Source organism: Ursus americanus, chromosome 2 (genome assembly GCF_024610735.1).
Source record: "Ursus americanus isolate L20-20 chromosome 2, mUrsAme1.1.p, whole genome shotgun sequence".
NCBI lineage: Eukaryota > Metazoa > Chordata > Mammalia > Carnivora > Ursidae > Ursus > Ursus americanus.
Genome location: NC_142128.1, coordinates 73206704 through 73224323, shown reverse-complemented (window position 1 = coordinate 73224323; position 17620 = coordinate 73206704). Strand labels below are relative to the sequence as shown.

At 45.3% G+C, this 17620-nt stretch overlaps 1 protein-coding gene across 1 annotated transcript; it reads right to left on the bottom strand.

Moving 5' to 3' along the window:
- Positions 1-1463: 1463 nt before the first annotated feature.
- IL24 (interleukin 24) lies at positions 1464-6415 on the bottom strand. Its single transcript, XM_045787479.1, has 7 exons — positions 6377-6415; positions 5964-6019; positions 5156-5354; positions 3962-4024; positions 2945-3103; positions 2433-2507; positions 1464-1547 (listed from the first exon to the last, which is right to left on the bottom strand). Exons 1-7 carry the CDS (start codon positions 6413-6415, stop codon positions 1464-1466), a joined length of 675 nt encoding a protein of 224 aa, XP_045643435.1.
- Between the last annotated feature and the right edge of the window lie 11205 nt (positions 6416-17620).

The following is a 17620-nucleotide window of genomic DNA, read 5'->3' as shown; positions in this document are numbered from 1 at the left end:
TGTGAGTTAGGAAGGAACCAGGAATGAAATGTCCCTGGCAAGCTCTTTGCCCTGATCTTGAGGCTGGCTCTTACTAGTGAGCTTCTATTCATCTTGAGTCCTATGGTAAGGACTTTTTTTTTTTTTTGATATGACGAAAGGTTGTAGATTTTCAGAACCATGCTTATTAGTGTTAGTGATTATATATATATATATATATATATATTTCTAAATCCTCCTTACTGTATCCCTCCCTTGATGTACATAAGTACCTTGACCCCAGTGTCTCCCCTCTTTTAAAAATAGGATACTTTGTGTCATCTCTTCATCTCCTTCCATGGCTTAGCAGTGATATTTGTGCACTTAATGTTGGTCTGTTTTGGCCATCCCAAACCATTACATCTCTCTGCATTCAGAAATGCCCCTTCATCTCTTTGCCAGGTAACTTCTGGCAAGGTAGGGGAAGAAAGTGGCTTCTGGGCAGGCCAGGTGATCTGCAATAGCACTTATGTCGTGAAAGGAGAGATACCCCCTGCCCCCTACATATACCTTCTCTTAAGTTTTCTGGGCAAGGGCATAGGCAGACATTACATCTTTGGACTGAAGTCAACTACAAAGTTCAGCCAGAGCTTGAGAATGGAGAACACCCAGTCTTGCTATTAAAAAGAAGACCTTTCCTGGATGCATAACTCAGCCTTACTGCGCACTTCCCCACACTTAGGAAGAAGAGGCTGCCAGAATTGAGTTCCCTGCTTCTTATCAGCAGGGAGTATCATCGAAGATTGGAAAGTAGTATGATGACACCATTAGCAATGTCAGCTTGACAATGGCACCTCTGGAGCTGCAGATAAGAAAGGAGGGCCCCAAGCAGAAGGGATGATAAGAATGGGGTGGGGAGAAATGAAATGTTTAGTGAGCCTGCTTTGTGCTGGGCACTTATCTTGCATTGTATCTTCTATCATTTACATTCCAAACTCATGCCCCTTGCCTCCACCCCAATGCTGTGTTCCTGCAGATCTCATGGCAATATGGTTTCTATGCTCTGAAGTGCAACTTCATATCCCAGCACCCCTCATTGTTCCTCAATAATTCAAAGACAGACAAAAAATCCAGTTTATTAAGCATTTACTGAGCACTCATCCACTGCCCCACATGGTGTCAAGCATTGTGGAGGATGAAAAAGAAGCGTGGGGCACTGTCCCTGCTGCCTACACAGAACTTACAGTCTGACAAATAAATACAGCATCAGTTAAAACACTGACAGGAATTAAATAGAGTTGTAATAAATATAGAAATCTACTTTGTAGATTATTCACAGCATCCAAGAGAACTTTCCATGACTGTCTTTGGGGCCACTAAAACAATGAAGTCTTTGAGGATAAGCCTGGCCAAGAACGAAATCCATTGTCAAGGGCGAGAACATCACAGGAAGGGATATGGAACATTTGAAATGGAGAACAAGGAGGGTATCCTGGACTCAGCATTCAGAACTGGTAGAATTTCTCCATCCAGGTCAAGAGAATGTCCACTTCTCCAAAGGCTTTGGTCTGGGCTGCTTGTATGTCCAACTAAAGAGAAAGGAGTGTTGAAGATCTACCATATTAGCCACGAGAATAGGTTTCCTTGCCACCTACCACTCCTGGAGCTGGCTGTATCACCTCTGGGATGGCCTCTAATGAGCGTACCCACCCATCACTCATTGCTTCACAGAGGCAGGGGAGGCAGTGAGGACAAATGGACAGTGAGTAGCAGTGGGTAAGGAGCAAGGGAAAAATATCTGGAGTTCCTGATAGCAAGAACTATAGAATCCCTGTGCGGGGTGGATTTTGCCACCTCCTGAGTCTATTATGCAGATGAAGAAACTGAGGTCCAGTTGGCCCCCTTCCTCTGTATACTCTTCACCATTTATTTTTAGGCTGATGTATCTGTTCCTCAAAAAAGTGATCAAAATCATGTATTTTTTGTAGGGGGTCTGTGGATGAAATTTGGATTTTCTTTGTTGTCTTTACTTGGGAGACAGTAATATATTTTCCCATGCTTTTTTTTTTTTCCTCATAAAATAGACCATTTCAGCATTATGAAAATTACTGCAGATAGGTAATGCGTGTTTGGGGTAGGGGGCCCACCCCAGACTCCAACTGCCTAGCTCAAGTATTCATAAAACTTCCACAGGGAAAGTCCTTAATAATGAAATCATCTCGTAGGGAAATAGAAAAGCATTTTAATATGAAAACTGGCACAAAAATGGACTGTGTAGTTTGTGGAGCTTGTGCAAAGTAGATGATAATTGATGCAAATATACCTGTGCTTGTGCAAAATTTGGTGGCTTTGGGGCATGCCTGGTGGAGTCACCTGCAGAGAGTTCTGCATGAGGCGTCTGAGGCACCCTCGTGTGACAGTTCAGGCTAGTCTACTGGTGGATAGGCAAGCTCTTGAACCCTGGCCTTGATTACCTGTTTAAATGCTCTCTGGAACAGCAGAAACCGCCTGCGTGCACTCTCACTGATAGAAAACATCTCATTTTCCTGCTGGATAATAGAAAAAAAATTGTGCCAGGTGTTGGGTAGCAGCAGAGGCAAGCCCCCATCACTTCTTCCTAGTGATGCCGGAGGGGTTCCCCAGGCCAGCTCTGAATCCCACATTCTCAAGGTAGCTGCTGCCGGTGGTGGGGGCTGACTCCTTTCATTTTCACAGCAATCTGGCCATGTAGGGGTGATTATCTACATTTTATAGATAAGAAAAATGAAGCTCAGAGAGGTTGCTTTGCAAAGGGTGATCCCGCTGGTTAGAAGCAGAGCTAAACTTGAATCTGGAACTGCTAGTGTCCAGAGCCTGTGCTCTTTCCCATGACAGCACTGAATCCCTGTCATGGAATAAAAGCCAGAACTGGATAAGGGGAGGGAGGACATCTTCTCAAAATACATCATTTCCTGTGGTCCGCTGGTCACAGCGTTGTTCTACTCACACTGGGTTGTAGTTTTGACACGATGACAAAAAAGTTGTTGGCCAGAGTAGAGAATGACTTCCGGATCCTGGAGTCAGCTGCCTTATCCAGATAGTTTTTGAAAACGGTAGTCAAGTAGAACTTCAGCAGGGCACGGATGAGGTAACAGCTCTCGGCGTCCTGGGGAGGATCTGGGTTACTGCAGAGCCAAGCCCTCTGCCCACCCTGGCCCCAGATGAACAACCCACATGCCACGTGAGGCAAGATAAGCACACAGAGAAAGAGATCTTCTAGAAGATGTTGATAAACATTAGCTCTGAAGGAGCCTTCCGGGGCACGCAGAGCGGCACCTTTGGGTTGCGGGAAGAACCACAGACCCAGAGAGCAGAGACACACAGCCAGTCAATGGCAGACACAGACCTAGGTCCCAGGAGTCCTGATTCCCCATCTGTTTAATGTTCTTTCGTCTACACTACATGGCCCCTCTAATAGCTGTGTGGGGGTGTGGGGGTGTGATAGACCCTGGGAAGCACCCGACACTAGGTGGTTCAGAGTTGAGAGTCCAGGGAAAGAACTGGAAAGAGAAAAGAGAAAAGAAAACTAACACCCTGGAACACAGGGGTTGCACTTGAGCCCCCGTTGAGTGCCAGAGTGAAGCTCAGTGCCTTGCAGGGCTCAGGGCTCAGTACATGTGCTTGCTGACTGCCTAGTTGGGTGAGGGGACAACAGTAATGAGTGAGAAAGAAGAATGGGAACCAATGAGACCTAAGCAGATGTTGAATCCTAGAAACTCTGCCTAATGGAGAAAGGTGCTTACGAGCCTCAATCCACGCCACCCTCCATGCCCCCATACACACATACCCACGTAACCCAGACACTGGGGTAATGACCCAGACGTTGACTTCTCTGGCTCACTGCCCAGCGCTGTCCTGTGTCGGCTCAGTCTGGGTAGAAGTGGTCTCTATCAGCCTCCCCTAGACCACCCGTAGAAACCAAGCCACCGGAGAAAGGCATAGTCCTTCCCCAAAGTCAGATTACCGAGACGTTCTGCAGAACCTCCTTCCGTAGCAGCCGGACACTCGTGATGTTATCCTTGGCTTGCTTTGGGAACAGAAAGAAAGATGTGTCCAGCTTGAGGGGCAGTATAGAAACCAACCCTGCAAATACATGCTGGCCCCCAAATCTATCCAGTCTGAGATCTCAGAAGCCAGAAGAACCAATGGAGGACCCGGGAAGGGCCGAGCTGAGGTAGCCCCAGGGATGAGGGTACAAGTTTCCAGCCACAGAAATCACTAAGCTTAATGACCAGAGGCAGATGGAATCCCAGGAGCTCTGAGAGCCCTGATGGGGGACCTGTTTGGTTCCTTTGGTCAGGAGGAAATAAGCCTATTTGGCTTAAGAACGACTCAGGGCAGGGTTTTGCCTCCATATTCCATGGGGTTTGGCGTGGGGTGGGGGCTCCACCTCCGAGCTGCCTCTTGCCCTTGGAGCTTCCCCTGCAACCAGCCATATCCTCCAATTCTCAGTTTATTGTCAAAGCATCCATGACCTTTAGAGCTCATTTTCCCACCTCCTCAATGTGAAAACAAGGAAAGTGATGGGGGAAGGGTTTTGTGCCTGGTTTCAAGGTCAAGATCACACCTAGGTGTCCTGTCCCCAGTCCAGCACTCTCCCCTCCCCCAGGCCACCTCACTAAGCTCCCTCTTTCTGCCCAAATCTGAATCATTGTTTGAGGAGTGCATTTGCCAGTGTGAGTACTGGGTCACCTTCAGGACCCAGGGAAGTTCTCCGTCACATTTCACCAGCTGCCCCCTCCCACCTCAACATTAGCCATCCTTTTTACCATTAGCTAAAGCTTTGGCAGGTGGGAACGGACTAGCAGGAGCCTGGCAAAGCGTTGGTGAAAATTCCAGCGGGTCTCAAAGCAGTTCCCATGACTTCTGGTTGGTGGAGTGTCATGCCCCCGCCCCCCACACATAGATGAAACCCAGATGAATCAGGCCCCCTTCTTTATTCCCCTTAGGCTAATTTATTTTTCTGGAGATTGACCATATCCTTCTGAGCCTCTGTCTCCTCATGTGCAAGAGGAAATGTGTGCTTGTGATGCCTCTGACATCGTAAAGTTATCATATAGGAAAATAATTAGTGAGTTGAAAGGGCTCCCTAATCATAAAATAGTCTCCTGCACTCACGGAACCCCCGCAGCCGGGTCCAGAACAACACTTCACTCACCACAATGTCCTTCATGGCCGAGAAGGCCTCCCACAGTTCCTGGAGAACTACTCCCTCCACTCGGCAGGGTCCGAACTGGAACTCTTGGCCCTGGACCCCTGGCGCCTGGCTCCAGAGAAGCAGGATCAGATTCAGGCAGAGGAGGGCAGTTGTCTGCCGTGGAAAGCCCATCTGCAGCAAAGGAAGGACCAGGAGGATCCTGCTGGAAGAAAGAGAGGCATCCCACTGAGGTAGGTCTTCTGCCCCAGCAGTAGCATACCCAGAATAATGTTCCTTGGCTCTCCCTCAGCCACCTTCGGGGACACACTGATGTGAAACCTGAGACGAGGGGAAGTTCCCAGTTTAGAATATTGCGAACATGTGGCCTTGCTGGGGTGTGCTGGGGTGGGGTGCGGGTCTTTCTGCCCCTCCATCTCATACCCGCTGGTCTCGTGTCTCTCTACCCTTCCCCACCATGCCTACCCACATCCCCCACACCCAACACCTCCTTCCTTGCTCCATGACAGTGCTCTCCAGCCGACAACTGGCCAGTCAGAATTTAACCAAGACGAGTGAAGAAATTGGGAGGGGGGCTGTTAAAGTGCCAAAGAACATGTGTAGAACATTCTCCAAACTCAGGAGGAGAGGGACTTTAACCAGGCGTTTGCTTGTCTGAGCTCTGCCCTGAAGTCACCAGGCACCCACCCTTGGGCAGGTCTTTTCTTCTCCCCCAGGAGAAGACCGTCCCAATTCCTCATCACGGGGGAGCCCAGGGGTCAGTCCTGGCCCACGGGGGGGCCCAGACAGTAGGTTAGGGTCACACACTCACTTTGCCACCTCAACTGCCGACTCACCCCTGACTCGAAGAATTAACTTTTCAGGGAGCTAAACAAGAGGGAAGAATCAGATTTCCAGGTGAATCACCTTTAAAACCTCCCACTGAAGCACCAGCAGGATGACTGAAGAGGCCCCAAGCTGGGGGATGGTAACCCATTATCTGTTTGTCACACCCGTATGCAGAGAGTTTCTTCTCCCTGCTTTCTTTTCCCTTTGCTTTTCTTCTTTCCTTCTTTCCTTTCTCCCTCCCTCCTTCCCTCTCTTTCTTACTTCCTTCCACAAACATTTAAGAACCTGTCTTACTCTGGGCCCTGGTCTCACACCTGAAGCCACTCAGTTCCAGCCCTAGCCTGGGCAGGAAGGCGGGAGAAGACCTGTCTCTGGAATGGCTGCCAACACACGGGCCAGAGGGGTGCAGGACGAGCGCCCAATAGTCTCCGTCATGTACGCAGCTCCATGCCTCAGTGTCTCCCTCAGAGCCTTTTCATTCTGTTCCTTTAAATGCCACAGTGTTTGCAGCCTCTCTTGAAGATTCATCTCTGGGCCTCATAATCCTGCCAGCCTTCCTTCCGTCCAGCCCAGATCCTTCTTGGTGTTAAAGCGGAGAACGCAGCTCCTCATCTATCCCCCTGGCTCCCATTCCCATAAGGAAGCGGTCTAGTGCTTCGAAGCAAAGTACTCCTGCATCTCCCATCACTCACCTCGGGTCCTGCAACGGATGCTTGAGGGCTTGCTGTTCAGGGGTGGCTGGCTCCTGTTATGCAGGGGCAAGTTGGACAGACACCCTCACCACTCACTGATCAGGGGTGTAACCGTGGGTGGAAGGTTCTTCTCCCAGCTATGAAAGCCGTTTCAAAGGTAAAGAAGTGCAGGCTGGCAAGGCTTTGTGGAGATCATATATATGGGGGCTGGGGGAGGGGCGGAGGGAGGGGGGAGGTGGAGAAAGGGAAATTGGTCATGCTTTCCTAGAGAATTACTTCACTGCCTACTCACCCTTCACTTAAAGACAATGGGGCAATGGTGAGCTGAGGTGAGCTTAGGCCTTGAGCTGAATTCTGGCTGTGCCACCAGGTCTGTGACTGGGGCAAGTCTCCCAGCTACCCTGAGCCTCAGTTCCTGCATCTATGAAATGAAAACAAACAAACAGAAAACCGCCCCACGTCCCCCAAAGGGCAGGTGCACAGAGCAAATGGGAAAATGACACAGAGTGCTTTATAAACTCTGTACACATGTGAATACATGACTGCTGTGCAGAGTACGCCAGTCTGCTTACTCCATCATTCAATAATTATGCCGTATTAACGATGGGACAGTGACCTGGAGACTCAGGATAGCCCACACGTACTTCTGCGATGGCTCAGGGCCAGGAATTCTTGAGTGTTTCCTCACACGCAGCTGCCGATGGCCCCATCTCAGGCTCAGGAAGAATAAGGCAGTGCGTGCACGTCCAGGCCTGGAAAGCTGAAGGGCCCTGGTGTCTTGGTGGGCTAGCCTTGGCCTGTGCCACTCGGCCGGGGATCACCCAGAGGATGGAGCATGTCAGGAGCCAAGGTGAAGACACCCACCCAGGTGTCCAGCTAGCAAGGCACTCAGGCTTCGATTGCCCCGTGTGTAAAATGAAGGGTAGACCCAGGCCGTGCTCCCACAGCATATTGCACAGAACCCATTCCTGAGGGACAAGAGACTTCCTAGTCAGTAGATTCCAAAAGGCTGGCACGTGCCAGCTCCTCTTGGGAACGTGTAATTCTCCTGAGAATAATGAAGACTGAGAAGTCCCATGAGGGCCAAGGGAACATGTGTCTGACTTTGTTTAATGCAGCATTTCCCACGAGTATTTGACCATGTCCCTGGGATACATTGTGGGAAACGCCCGACCCTGAATCAGGGATTGACAAACTACAGGCCAAGAATAAGCTAAGAATGGCTCACCCAGTGACCTAAGAATGGTTTTTACATTTGTTAATGACTTAAAAAAATTAAAAAAATGAAAAGTATATGAAATTCAAATTTCAGTGTCCATGAATAAAGTTTTACTGGGACACAGCCACACCCAATTTGTTTATATATTGTCTATGGCTGCTTTTGTGCTATAATGAAGGAGACCAGGATTTATGGCTGAGACCGTATGGCCCACACAGCCCAAAATACTTACTCTCTGCCCTTTACAGAGAGAGGCTACTGAGCCCTGTTCTGAATTACCTTCCTACACAAACATCTGGGTTCAGGCAAGAGACATGGGAGTAGAATGTGATGTGAGGGGTGGAATCATTTTCTCCAGCTCAGTGTAGAAGGAAGAACAGGGGACCCTGGAAGGAACTGGCCCTTCTTAGTCTCTCCAGCTGGCAGACTCTTCTCAATCTCTCTGGCGCCAGCACTCCTTCCCTTCATCGCACGTTCAATGGTGTTTATTTCCTTAAGCAGACAAAATATTTGCTACAGTCCCCAGCCAGCAGCCTGGTCTGCTGCCACCACCTGTATGAAAACCAAGCTTGAGTCCTTCGCTCCAGGAGGACCTACATATTGCCCTCCAGACCTTGGCAGGAGACCACACCACACCCTTTCCTCCCCCTTCAGGATCCAGGGCATTACTAAAATCCCTAAGTACTACGGGAAGAAGATGCCCAGAGGCATTCATGAGATAAAAAGAACATAAAAAGAATGTAGCAGCAGTAGACCAGGGAGACAGGAGAGGACTGGACAGACAGACCGCTGAGGCAGGAAGCTGAGAGAAAGTGAGCCCCAGGGCAGCTGCAGTGCTAGACAACTGCCTACTGATAGGCAGGAGGGCAGGAGGGATGAGCTGTTAGCAGGGCAGGCTAGAACAGAGGCATGAGGTCATGGATGTAGCTCAATAGGTTCCAGGATACCCACCTGGGGTCACAAGTAGCTCATTCTGTCTAAGGAAGACATAATATAATAAGGATTTTTCCAGGCAAACATGTGCCTGAGCTTAACATAGCATGATTACCTGGGAAGAGAGGGCAAGGAAAGAACTCAAGGACCTTGGCCCAACATCAACTGACATTGCCGGTGATAAGCACAAGCTTTGTGCACAGGCAGACTCGGGTTCAAAACGTGATTGAGTTGCCCATGAGCCGTCTGCATCTCAGCTTTTTTATCTGTGAAGTCACGTCCCACAGGCTCACAAGGACATGATGACACAGAGCCTGCTACTCAAAATGTGGTCTGTGGACCAGCAGCAACAGCACTATCTCGGAGCTCATTAGAAATGCAGAATCTCAAACCCTTTCCCCAAAACTACTGGACCAGAATGTGCATTTTAAGAAACTCCAAGGTGATTCTTAAGTATATTTAAATTTGAGAGGCACTACATAAAACACATGAAGGATAGCCCAGTGTCTCCATGTGGTGAATGTATAACAAATGAGCACTTCAAGTGAAAGTGGAAGGACTAGAGCAGTGATTCTCAATGGGGCAATTTCCCCAGGGGACATTGACAATGTCTGGAGATATTTTTGGGTGTCCTAACTGGGGAGTGTGGAAGGTGGAATGGGCCAGAGCTGCTGTTGGACATCCTACAGTGCACAGGACAGCCCCTCACCACAAAGAATGATGTGACCCCAAATGCCAACAGTGCTGAGGCTAAGAAACTCTGGGCTAGAAGAAAGTAGTGGCTGTGAGGGAAAAAGCTGAAATAACATCAAAGATGGATAAGAAGGGAGCCCTTACTGGGGAAGGGGGCAGTGGACAGATAACATGGTCAGGGAAGTGGAAAAAGCAAGATGGCAGCTTGGAAGGCAGAACCCAAAGGCTCCTCGGAGGGAGCAGATGGGCAAGGCCTGGCTCACCCCACTGGCTCACCCCTGGGGAAGGTCCGAGTCTCTGACTTTGAAAGGTTAGAAAAATTGGGGCTGGTCCTTCAGGCTATATCCACATATTTTTACACAAACTCCATCCTAGATGAGGCTAAGACCAGAGGTTCTTCTAACCTCTCTCATCCAGAACTTGGGGAATTTCCTTTACAAAAATATTGGGTGGCAGAAAAGCTCCTCTGAGAATAAAATTTGATTTACAAAACCACTTTCTCCCCAAAATATTCTTTATTAGATTTGGGGGGTTACTCTGTTAATCTCATACCACCTGTCATGTATATCTCTCTACAGAGTTTGAGTTTTATGTATGAGAAGTAAATCTACTCCTACCCCACATCTCCTATAAATCTCCCTAAATCTATAGGGAGAGAAAGGGACTGAATCAGGATGGAGAGAGGTCCCATCTGCACTCTCAGGTGAAGCAATAAAGAGCTCACTCTTAGAACTAAATACCCCCTCTTTCTGACCGATGGAAACTCCCTGCAGGAGAGAAGCAATAAGCTAATTAACTAGGATTTCCTGATAGCCAGGGAAGAAAAGAAAGTTACATCATCATTTTTCTTCCCGCAAATTGACTTTAATCTTCACTCTAAAAAGGATGGTTATCTCCCTGTTTGGCTAAGAAATTTATGCAGTAATAGATGTGGGTTACCTGGGCATTTTGTCAGCCTTTTCCCTGTCTTAGCTGGTATCATTCTAGGAGCAGAGATGAAACGTGTGTGTCTACTGGTTGGCGCCCTTAGACTGGCACTCTGCCATCCTACCTTCTCTTGTTATTGGTATAACAAATAATTTATTATTACAGGCATTTCATAAGACGAAAGTAAAAACAAACAAATTCTTTTTACATTTGTACAGCATGCTTAGATATACGGAACACTTCCAAAGAAATGTTCCTATTTGACATATACCACAACCTTTTGAAATAATGGGGACAGATATTATTTCTTTGCAGATTAGAAAGCTGAGAGTCAGAAGAGTCAAACGATTTTCCCTCGGACACATAAATAAAAGAGAGAACCAGAACTGGAGCGCGGGTCTCCTGGGTTTTAGTCTAGTATTCTTTGCCCTGTACCGCCCTTTCCCTGACACTTCTCAGTAGAGCGGACGTGCATTCAGTTACTGAACAAACATTTCCTAAGCACTACTGAGTGCCAGAAGAGGCTATACCAAAAAATGAATCACTATAATAACATTTGTGTAAAAATGTCCAGAAAAGACAAATCTATAGAGACAGAAAATGGAATTGTAGTTCCCTAAGGCTTGGAGTTGGGGTCTGGGTGGGTAGAGGAATAGGTGTGACTGCTAATGAGTTCAAGGTTTCTTTTGGGGCAGTAAGAAAATGTTCTAAAATTAGATTATGGTGATGTACTCTGTGAACATTCTAAAAGCCATGAAATTGTACACTTTAAACAAGTGAACACTATGGTGTGTAAATTATATCTCAATAAAACTGTTAAGAAATAAATTAGGATGCAATCTTCTGGGCTCTAATGCATCAGTAAAGTGGAGATACACTTGCAAACAGATAAATTGTCACACTGTGTCATGGGTGTTCTTAACAGAAGGATAGCGCTCATGGGAACATGGAGGTGAAACAGAATCTCCCCGCATCTTGGGACAGTACTGGAAGCGGTAGAGAGGCTTTGCAGTAGAGGTGATGTTTGATCTGAGGCTTGAAGCCTGAGCAGGAGTTTATCAGCAAAAACAAAGGGAGGGGGCACCTGCCTGAGACCACTGTGACCCTCACAAATTCCATGACCATACAACTACTGTAGGGGACCAAGGAAAAGAAGGATCTGGAAGCCGCTAGGAGAGGGACCACCACTGATTGTTCTTTTGCTTAATGATTCATGGAAACCAATGGGGAACAGCAGTTTAAATACAACTTAAGAGCATGACAAGGGACCTAGGGTGCTGCTGATCCCTCAGAGCTGTAGGCAGGAATGGAGAAGTGGGAGGAAGAGCCATGGTCCTCACTTTCCAAGCCAAGTGGAAATCAATCTGGGAATCAGAACCATACGAGACATCCAGTTCTGAGAACTGCCCGTGCTCCCCAGAAGTCAGGCTCCTGTACCCTCCCAAAACCCGCAATGCACCAGCTTTGAGTCCCAAAGACATGAATATTTTAAATACCTGACAATATACAGGTTGGAGAAAAATGATAGTTATAGTCTCCTGAGTAGATCCAGGATTGTGGTCCTTTTTCCTGTGTCTCTCTGTCTCACATATTCCAGATTGCTTTTCCAATGGAGACTTTCTTTTTTTAAAGGAGGGAGGAAGAAGGGAGGGATGAAGGGAAGGGGGAAAGAAAGGGAGGAAAAAGGAAGGAGAATCTTCTTGTCTCATCCCTCTTTAAAACAGAAACCACACTACTTTGAAAAAAGAAACTTCTAAATGCACAACTCAATTGTATTACTCCTCAGCCACCAAATCATTTTTGGTTTCTGGTGAGAATGCTCTCCCTTCCCCACTCCCACCCATCACTCTTCTTTTCTGTTTCTGTATCCCAGCAGTGCCTAGCACAGAACCTTCTGCTTATTGGGTGTTCAGTAAATGTGGCTGTTCCCTAATGAATTGTTAATTTCAAAATTGGGTAAATGGAATGCACTTAAAGGGGAGATAAAGTAAATTAAACTGATTTTTACCTTTGTGTGATTCTTGATTATTTATGGGTAAAATCTACGTAATGGATTGCTATTTGACCACTAATAATTTATATTTAAATTCTTAAAAAATTATAATATTTTAGGCTTAAAAAGAGGTTACAGAATGACATATGCAGTATGATATGATTTTTATACTAAAAAGAGTGGGCATATATGTTGAAAATGATCAAGAACTATAAATACCAAGATGTTAACAGAATTTCGTTGAGTGGTAAGACAATGGATGTTTTTCTCCTCTATAGCTTTTCTTCATTTTCTAAGTTTATACAAGTTGAATATAAATGCAAGTTTATATATTTATATTTGAATATAAATGCAAGTTTGCTCACTCTCAATCTTTCTTAAATAAATAAATAAACACAATCTTTTTAAAAGTTATTTTTAATTTAAGCAAATCATTAGTTTCACCATTGCTCACTGAAATTGTTCAAATTCCCTGACCTGGAAATGCACAGTCTCTGAGACTTGGTCCATTCATTTCCCCAGCTTTATCTCTTCCCCACACCTCTGCACATTGTACTCCCAGCCCAACTGAGCTGCTCATCTCCACCTCCTGCCTCTGTGCCTCTGTTCACAATCTGGGATGTCCTTACTACCTGCCAAACACTAACCACCTGTTGCCTCGACATAGAAAGATGGTCGTGATATATTGTTCACTGTCAAAAGCAGATTGCATATATATGCATATACATGCATGCGCGCGCGCGCACACACACACACACACCCTATTAAGGATACTTATTTTGAAGAAGTAAGAGTACAGGCTGAGTAGAATTTCATTTTTGTCTTTAAATGATTTTGTATAATTGGCATAACAACAAACACCTACTACTTTTTCATTAAAAATGTACCTGCTCTTCAAGTTCTTTTCCTTGAAACCATTTCCAAAAGCTGCAAAGAATTTCTATCACCCCTAAGCACTGTAACAATTTGAACCTTTTTTTGCAGTACTGAATCCCCTCCCCTTCCCTCTCATTCCCTTCCCTTCCCTCCCCTCCCCTCCCCCTCCCTCTCCTGGACTAAGATCTTGGGAGGGCAAAGGGATAGATATTGTATCCTTCTCTTTTCCTTACACTGTTCAGCACAGAAGATTAGGCTATTGAATAAATAGTGAGTTAGATACTCAATATGAAAGTATTCAGAATGATTTGAGATCTGTGTTTTGTTGGGTTAATCTCAGCACGTGAATTAAGATTTTAAATCTCCCAACGTACTCTAGGTCGGACACGCACTTTCATGTATGGCAGACACTGCCGTTACTCCTCACATTCACGGCTTCCTTCTTCCCACAACATGGGAAAATCACACTTCCCTTCCCCGTTGAAGTTAAATGGGCCATGTGGCTATTTTGAAGTGGAAGAAACATGTCATTTTGGGTGGAAGAATTAGTAGCCAGTGCATCCTTTTCCATGCTCTCTTATGTCCCACTTGTGTTGAGATAGCAGCGTTACAGGAGAGAAGCATGTCCTTCAGCCTGGGCCCTTGAGTATCCGTGATGGGCAGAGACTCTTGTTAACATGTCTTGGCTGTGTGAAATAAATGAGAAATCACTTCAGTTGTACTAAGCCACTGAGAGAGATGAAGGTCTTGTTTACTACTGCAGCATAACTTATCCTAACCTGGCTAATGTTAGACGGGGTAAGAATGTAAATGTCTTTAAAGATCCTTTCAACCCTCAGGAAATGAATTTAGACCTTGATTTAGGAAGAACTGTTAGTCTAGATGCTATTTAGACAACTCATTATAAGTCAGAGATTCTCAAAAATCCTCTTTGATGGAAAGCACTGCTTTCTCCTGAAGCACAATGCAAGCAACGCACTCAGCAGGTTCTGGCCTGATGCTCACCGCTTTGGGATCCAACTGGCTGCTCAGTCATTTAGGAGTCACACAATGGGACAATAGGCCCAGAATGCAAGATGGATGGAGTCCGAAAGCCTGCCTGCAATCAAGAGCCTTGTGATCCTGGCAGGAGTGATGGAGAGGACCCTTCTACTGGTAGGCGCCAGTAAAAAGCTTTGGACAAGCCAACAACAACAAGAACACACACACACACACACACACACACACACACACACACACACACACACATACTTCTCCCACATATTTCCTTATTACATGGATTTTAAAACTGGCAAAGAAAGGCAGGTCTGAGCTTGCCCCAGAATATAACAAACTAGAAACTGTGTCCCTGAAAAGCCTTGCACATGATGATTGAAATGCAAAATAACTTGGGTTCTTAAACCAAAAATTTTGTGTATGTGGTTCCTTATCTCCAGCCTTTTCCCACAGATAAATTATCAAATCCAGGGAATCATCAAAAGTCGAAGGACTGACGAAGAGTAGTCGCTACTTCCAGCAACAGTGGGTGGGGTTCATTGTCCATTCTGCCTTCAACTTCCGAAAAATATCCTTTTAGAAAATGTATTACTCATGGAAATGAAGAGAGGGTATTTCCCTCTGTGAAGTATTTCCTGCCTTGAAAAGTCACCATGCTTTTTCCCAGGCCAGACAGATGGCCCTCCAAGAATGAAGATGTAATGGATCTAATTGCTTAATCCTGGTTGAGTGAATTCTTCTTTCCCACAATAAAATAATAATAAAAATAATGTGTAATAGCATAACCTGAATGTTCATGTTTCATTAACCTGTGATTAAAAATTAGAAATTAAATATCTCAAAGTGCTATAGTCCCGTATAGTCATGTAAACATAGCAGATTCTTACAAAGTCCCACTCTCCAGGGTGTTTTGAGAATCTCAAAGGAGTGTCTCTCATAGGCACATCCATGCACAAGTCTGTACCATCAGGGCTGGCCGAGCCAGCTATTGTAAGCTCCAGCTGCTGCCCCAGGGATTGTGAGAATGAGATTCTCCTCACCAGGCTTTCAGTGCCAATTTGCTCCAGCCAAAAAAATGTCGCAAGGTCTCATTCACCCCTAATAAGATGTTGGGCCCGAAGTATTACAGAGTTCAGTGAAACAGCTTTCCCAATTTATATTGCAAGCCCTTTTTGGCCACATACCAGGACACCTACCAGGATGATTGGTTTGGGTACGAATTCTGGTAGCATGGGACTAGAATTCATCATTTCTTTGGCGAGGCGGGGGTTGGGGGTAGGTCTCAGCTGTAGACCAATAAGCCAGCCTGTTGTGTTGTACCTTATAAAGTACTTCCACAATTTGACATTCCTGAAAACTCAGAGCAGATGTCGTCTCCATTTTATGGATTAGAAAGTCAAGGCAAAGAGAAGTTTCATGATTTGCCCAAGCTCATAGGGCTAGCAAATGGAGCTACCTAGACTTGACTCTGGGATTCTGACTCCAAGCCTGAGTGTATGAAAGGCAGTAAACACAGTGCACCGGAAAACATGCAGCCATGGAGTCACACTTTGTGTTTGGGTTCCTGGCTCTGCAATTTACTAGCTGTGTGACCTTGGATAAGTCTCTTAATTCCTCTGTTCTTCAGTTTCCTCCTCTTTGAAGTGAGAATAACAATGCACCTCATAGGTATTTGTGAAGGTTAAACGAGAAAGTACATGCAAAATACGTGGAAGAGAGAGTCTGACACGTTAGTAAGCACAGGAAGGAGTTAGCTGCTATTAAAATATTACTAATATTATTTTTATATATTACCATGACACACTTAATGCTTTTTATTAATAAAAAGAGCTTGAGATGGCTACAAATAACTTCTTACCCTTTATCTATATGCTCTTCCATTTAGGAAGAATAAAAATAGTGCTTATAATAGTACCTCATAGAGAAACAGTAGAATAGACTATGGCTAATCGCAGCTTCTATCATCCGCTTAGGGTGTCTGCAAAGTTGCTTTAAAATGATAATAGTTCAGCCCCAAGAGAAGTCATATGAGAATATTATATGAAAACCTCAAGATCAGGATTTGTGGAGTGGGCTCTTTTTTGATTAACATTTATAATGAAAGCATACGAGAACAAAGTCATTTCCTAATAAGCCAGATCATCTTGTCCTGAAATCATTATGCCTTAAATAACTATTTGTAATTTCTGCTAAAGTTTGTTGGTCTGAAAACGTTGTTATCTCATGTTTGTTTTTAAAACAATAGCTTTACTGAGATATAATTCCCATACTACAAAGTTCGCCCTTTAAAAGTGGTTTTGGGTATATTCCCAGAGTTGTGCAACCAGCACTGTTAATCTAATTCCAGAACATTTTCATCACCTTTTCAAAAAGCAAACTCCTTCCCATTCTCAGGCACTCCCTATTCCCCCTGCCTTTAGCCCCTGGAAACCACTGGTTTATTTTCTGCCTCTATGCATTTGCCTATTCTGAACATTTCCAGATATTGTATATGAAAAATTATAAAGATAATTTCAAGCTTAGACTATCATTTTCCTCTGAGGTGGATATATATTTGCTTCTGAAAGGAGAGTAGGGGGTTCGTTATCTCAGATTACTTTAATTACTCAGATGACTTTAATAGATTGAGATGATTCAAAGCTGATTTTTCTGTCCCTGTTAGGGCCAGTCTATGGAGTACCATGACTCCTGGGGCAGCTCTTTGAGGTCTCAACCCTAAGCTTGCAGGGAGTTAGTAGGGCCCCTCTTCAGCAGGCTCTGAGTGCCTATTTTTGTTGCCCCAATCCTATAAATTTGTGTTAAATTCTACACATCTTCTCAGTCTCCCAACCTTTCCTTAACTTTTCTCAATTTAGATGACTTCCCTGAGGGAAAAGCCATCCCCAGTACCAACCCCAGCACTGACTGGATTTCCATCTTCCACATCTTGGCGCTGTAATTCTGCCTGTCTTGTTACCTCTCCAATACCTCCAGGTTTTGTTTCCGTATTTCCTGATTTTTCCAAATTTTCTTGAATTTTTCTCAGTGAGAAGTTTCATTTAGAAGCCAACAGCTATTTCCTCCTTCATACAGAACAGATGAAGAGGGAAATACTTCCACATATCCACCAGCTCCCACCAGCTTCAGAAAAATCTCTGTGCTCTACCATTGGAAGGAGAGACACCCCCCCTGTGCGGAGTCTGTGAGGGTTCAATGAGATAACCTAGAGCAAGTGCTTAGTGAGTTTGTAATAATTGTTTCCCAATTTGTTCCAGCCTGTATAAAGCACAAAGCCAAATTTTGATCCTTCTAGCAATTTATGATTCAGAATC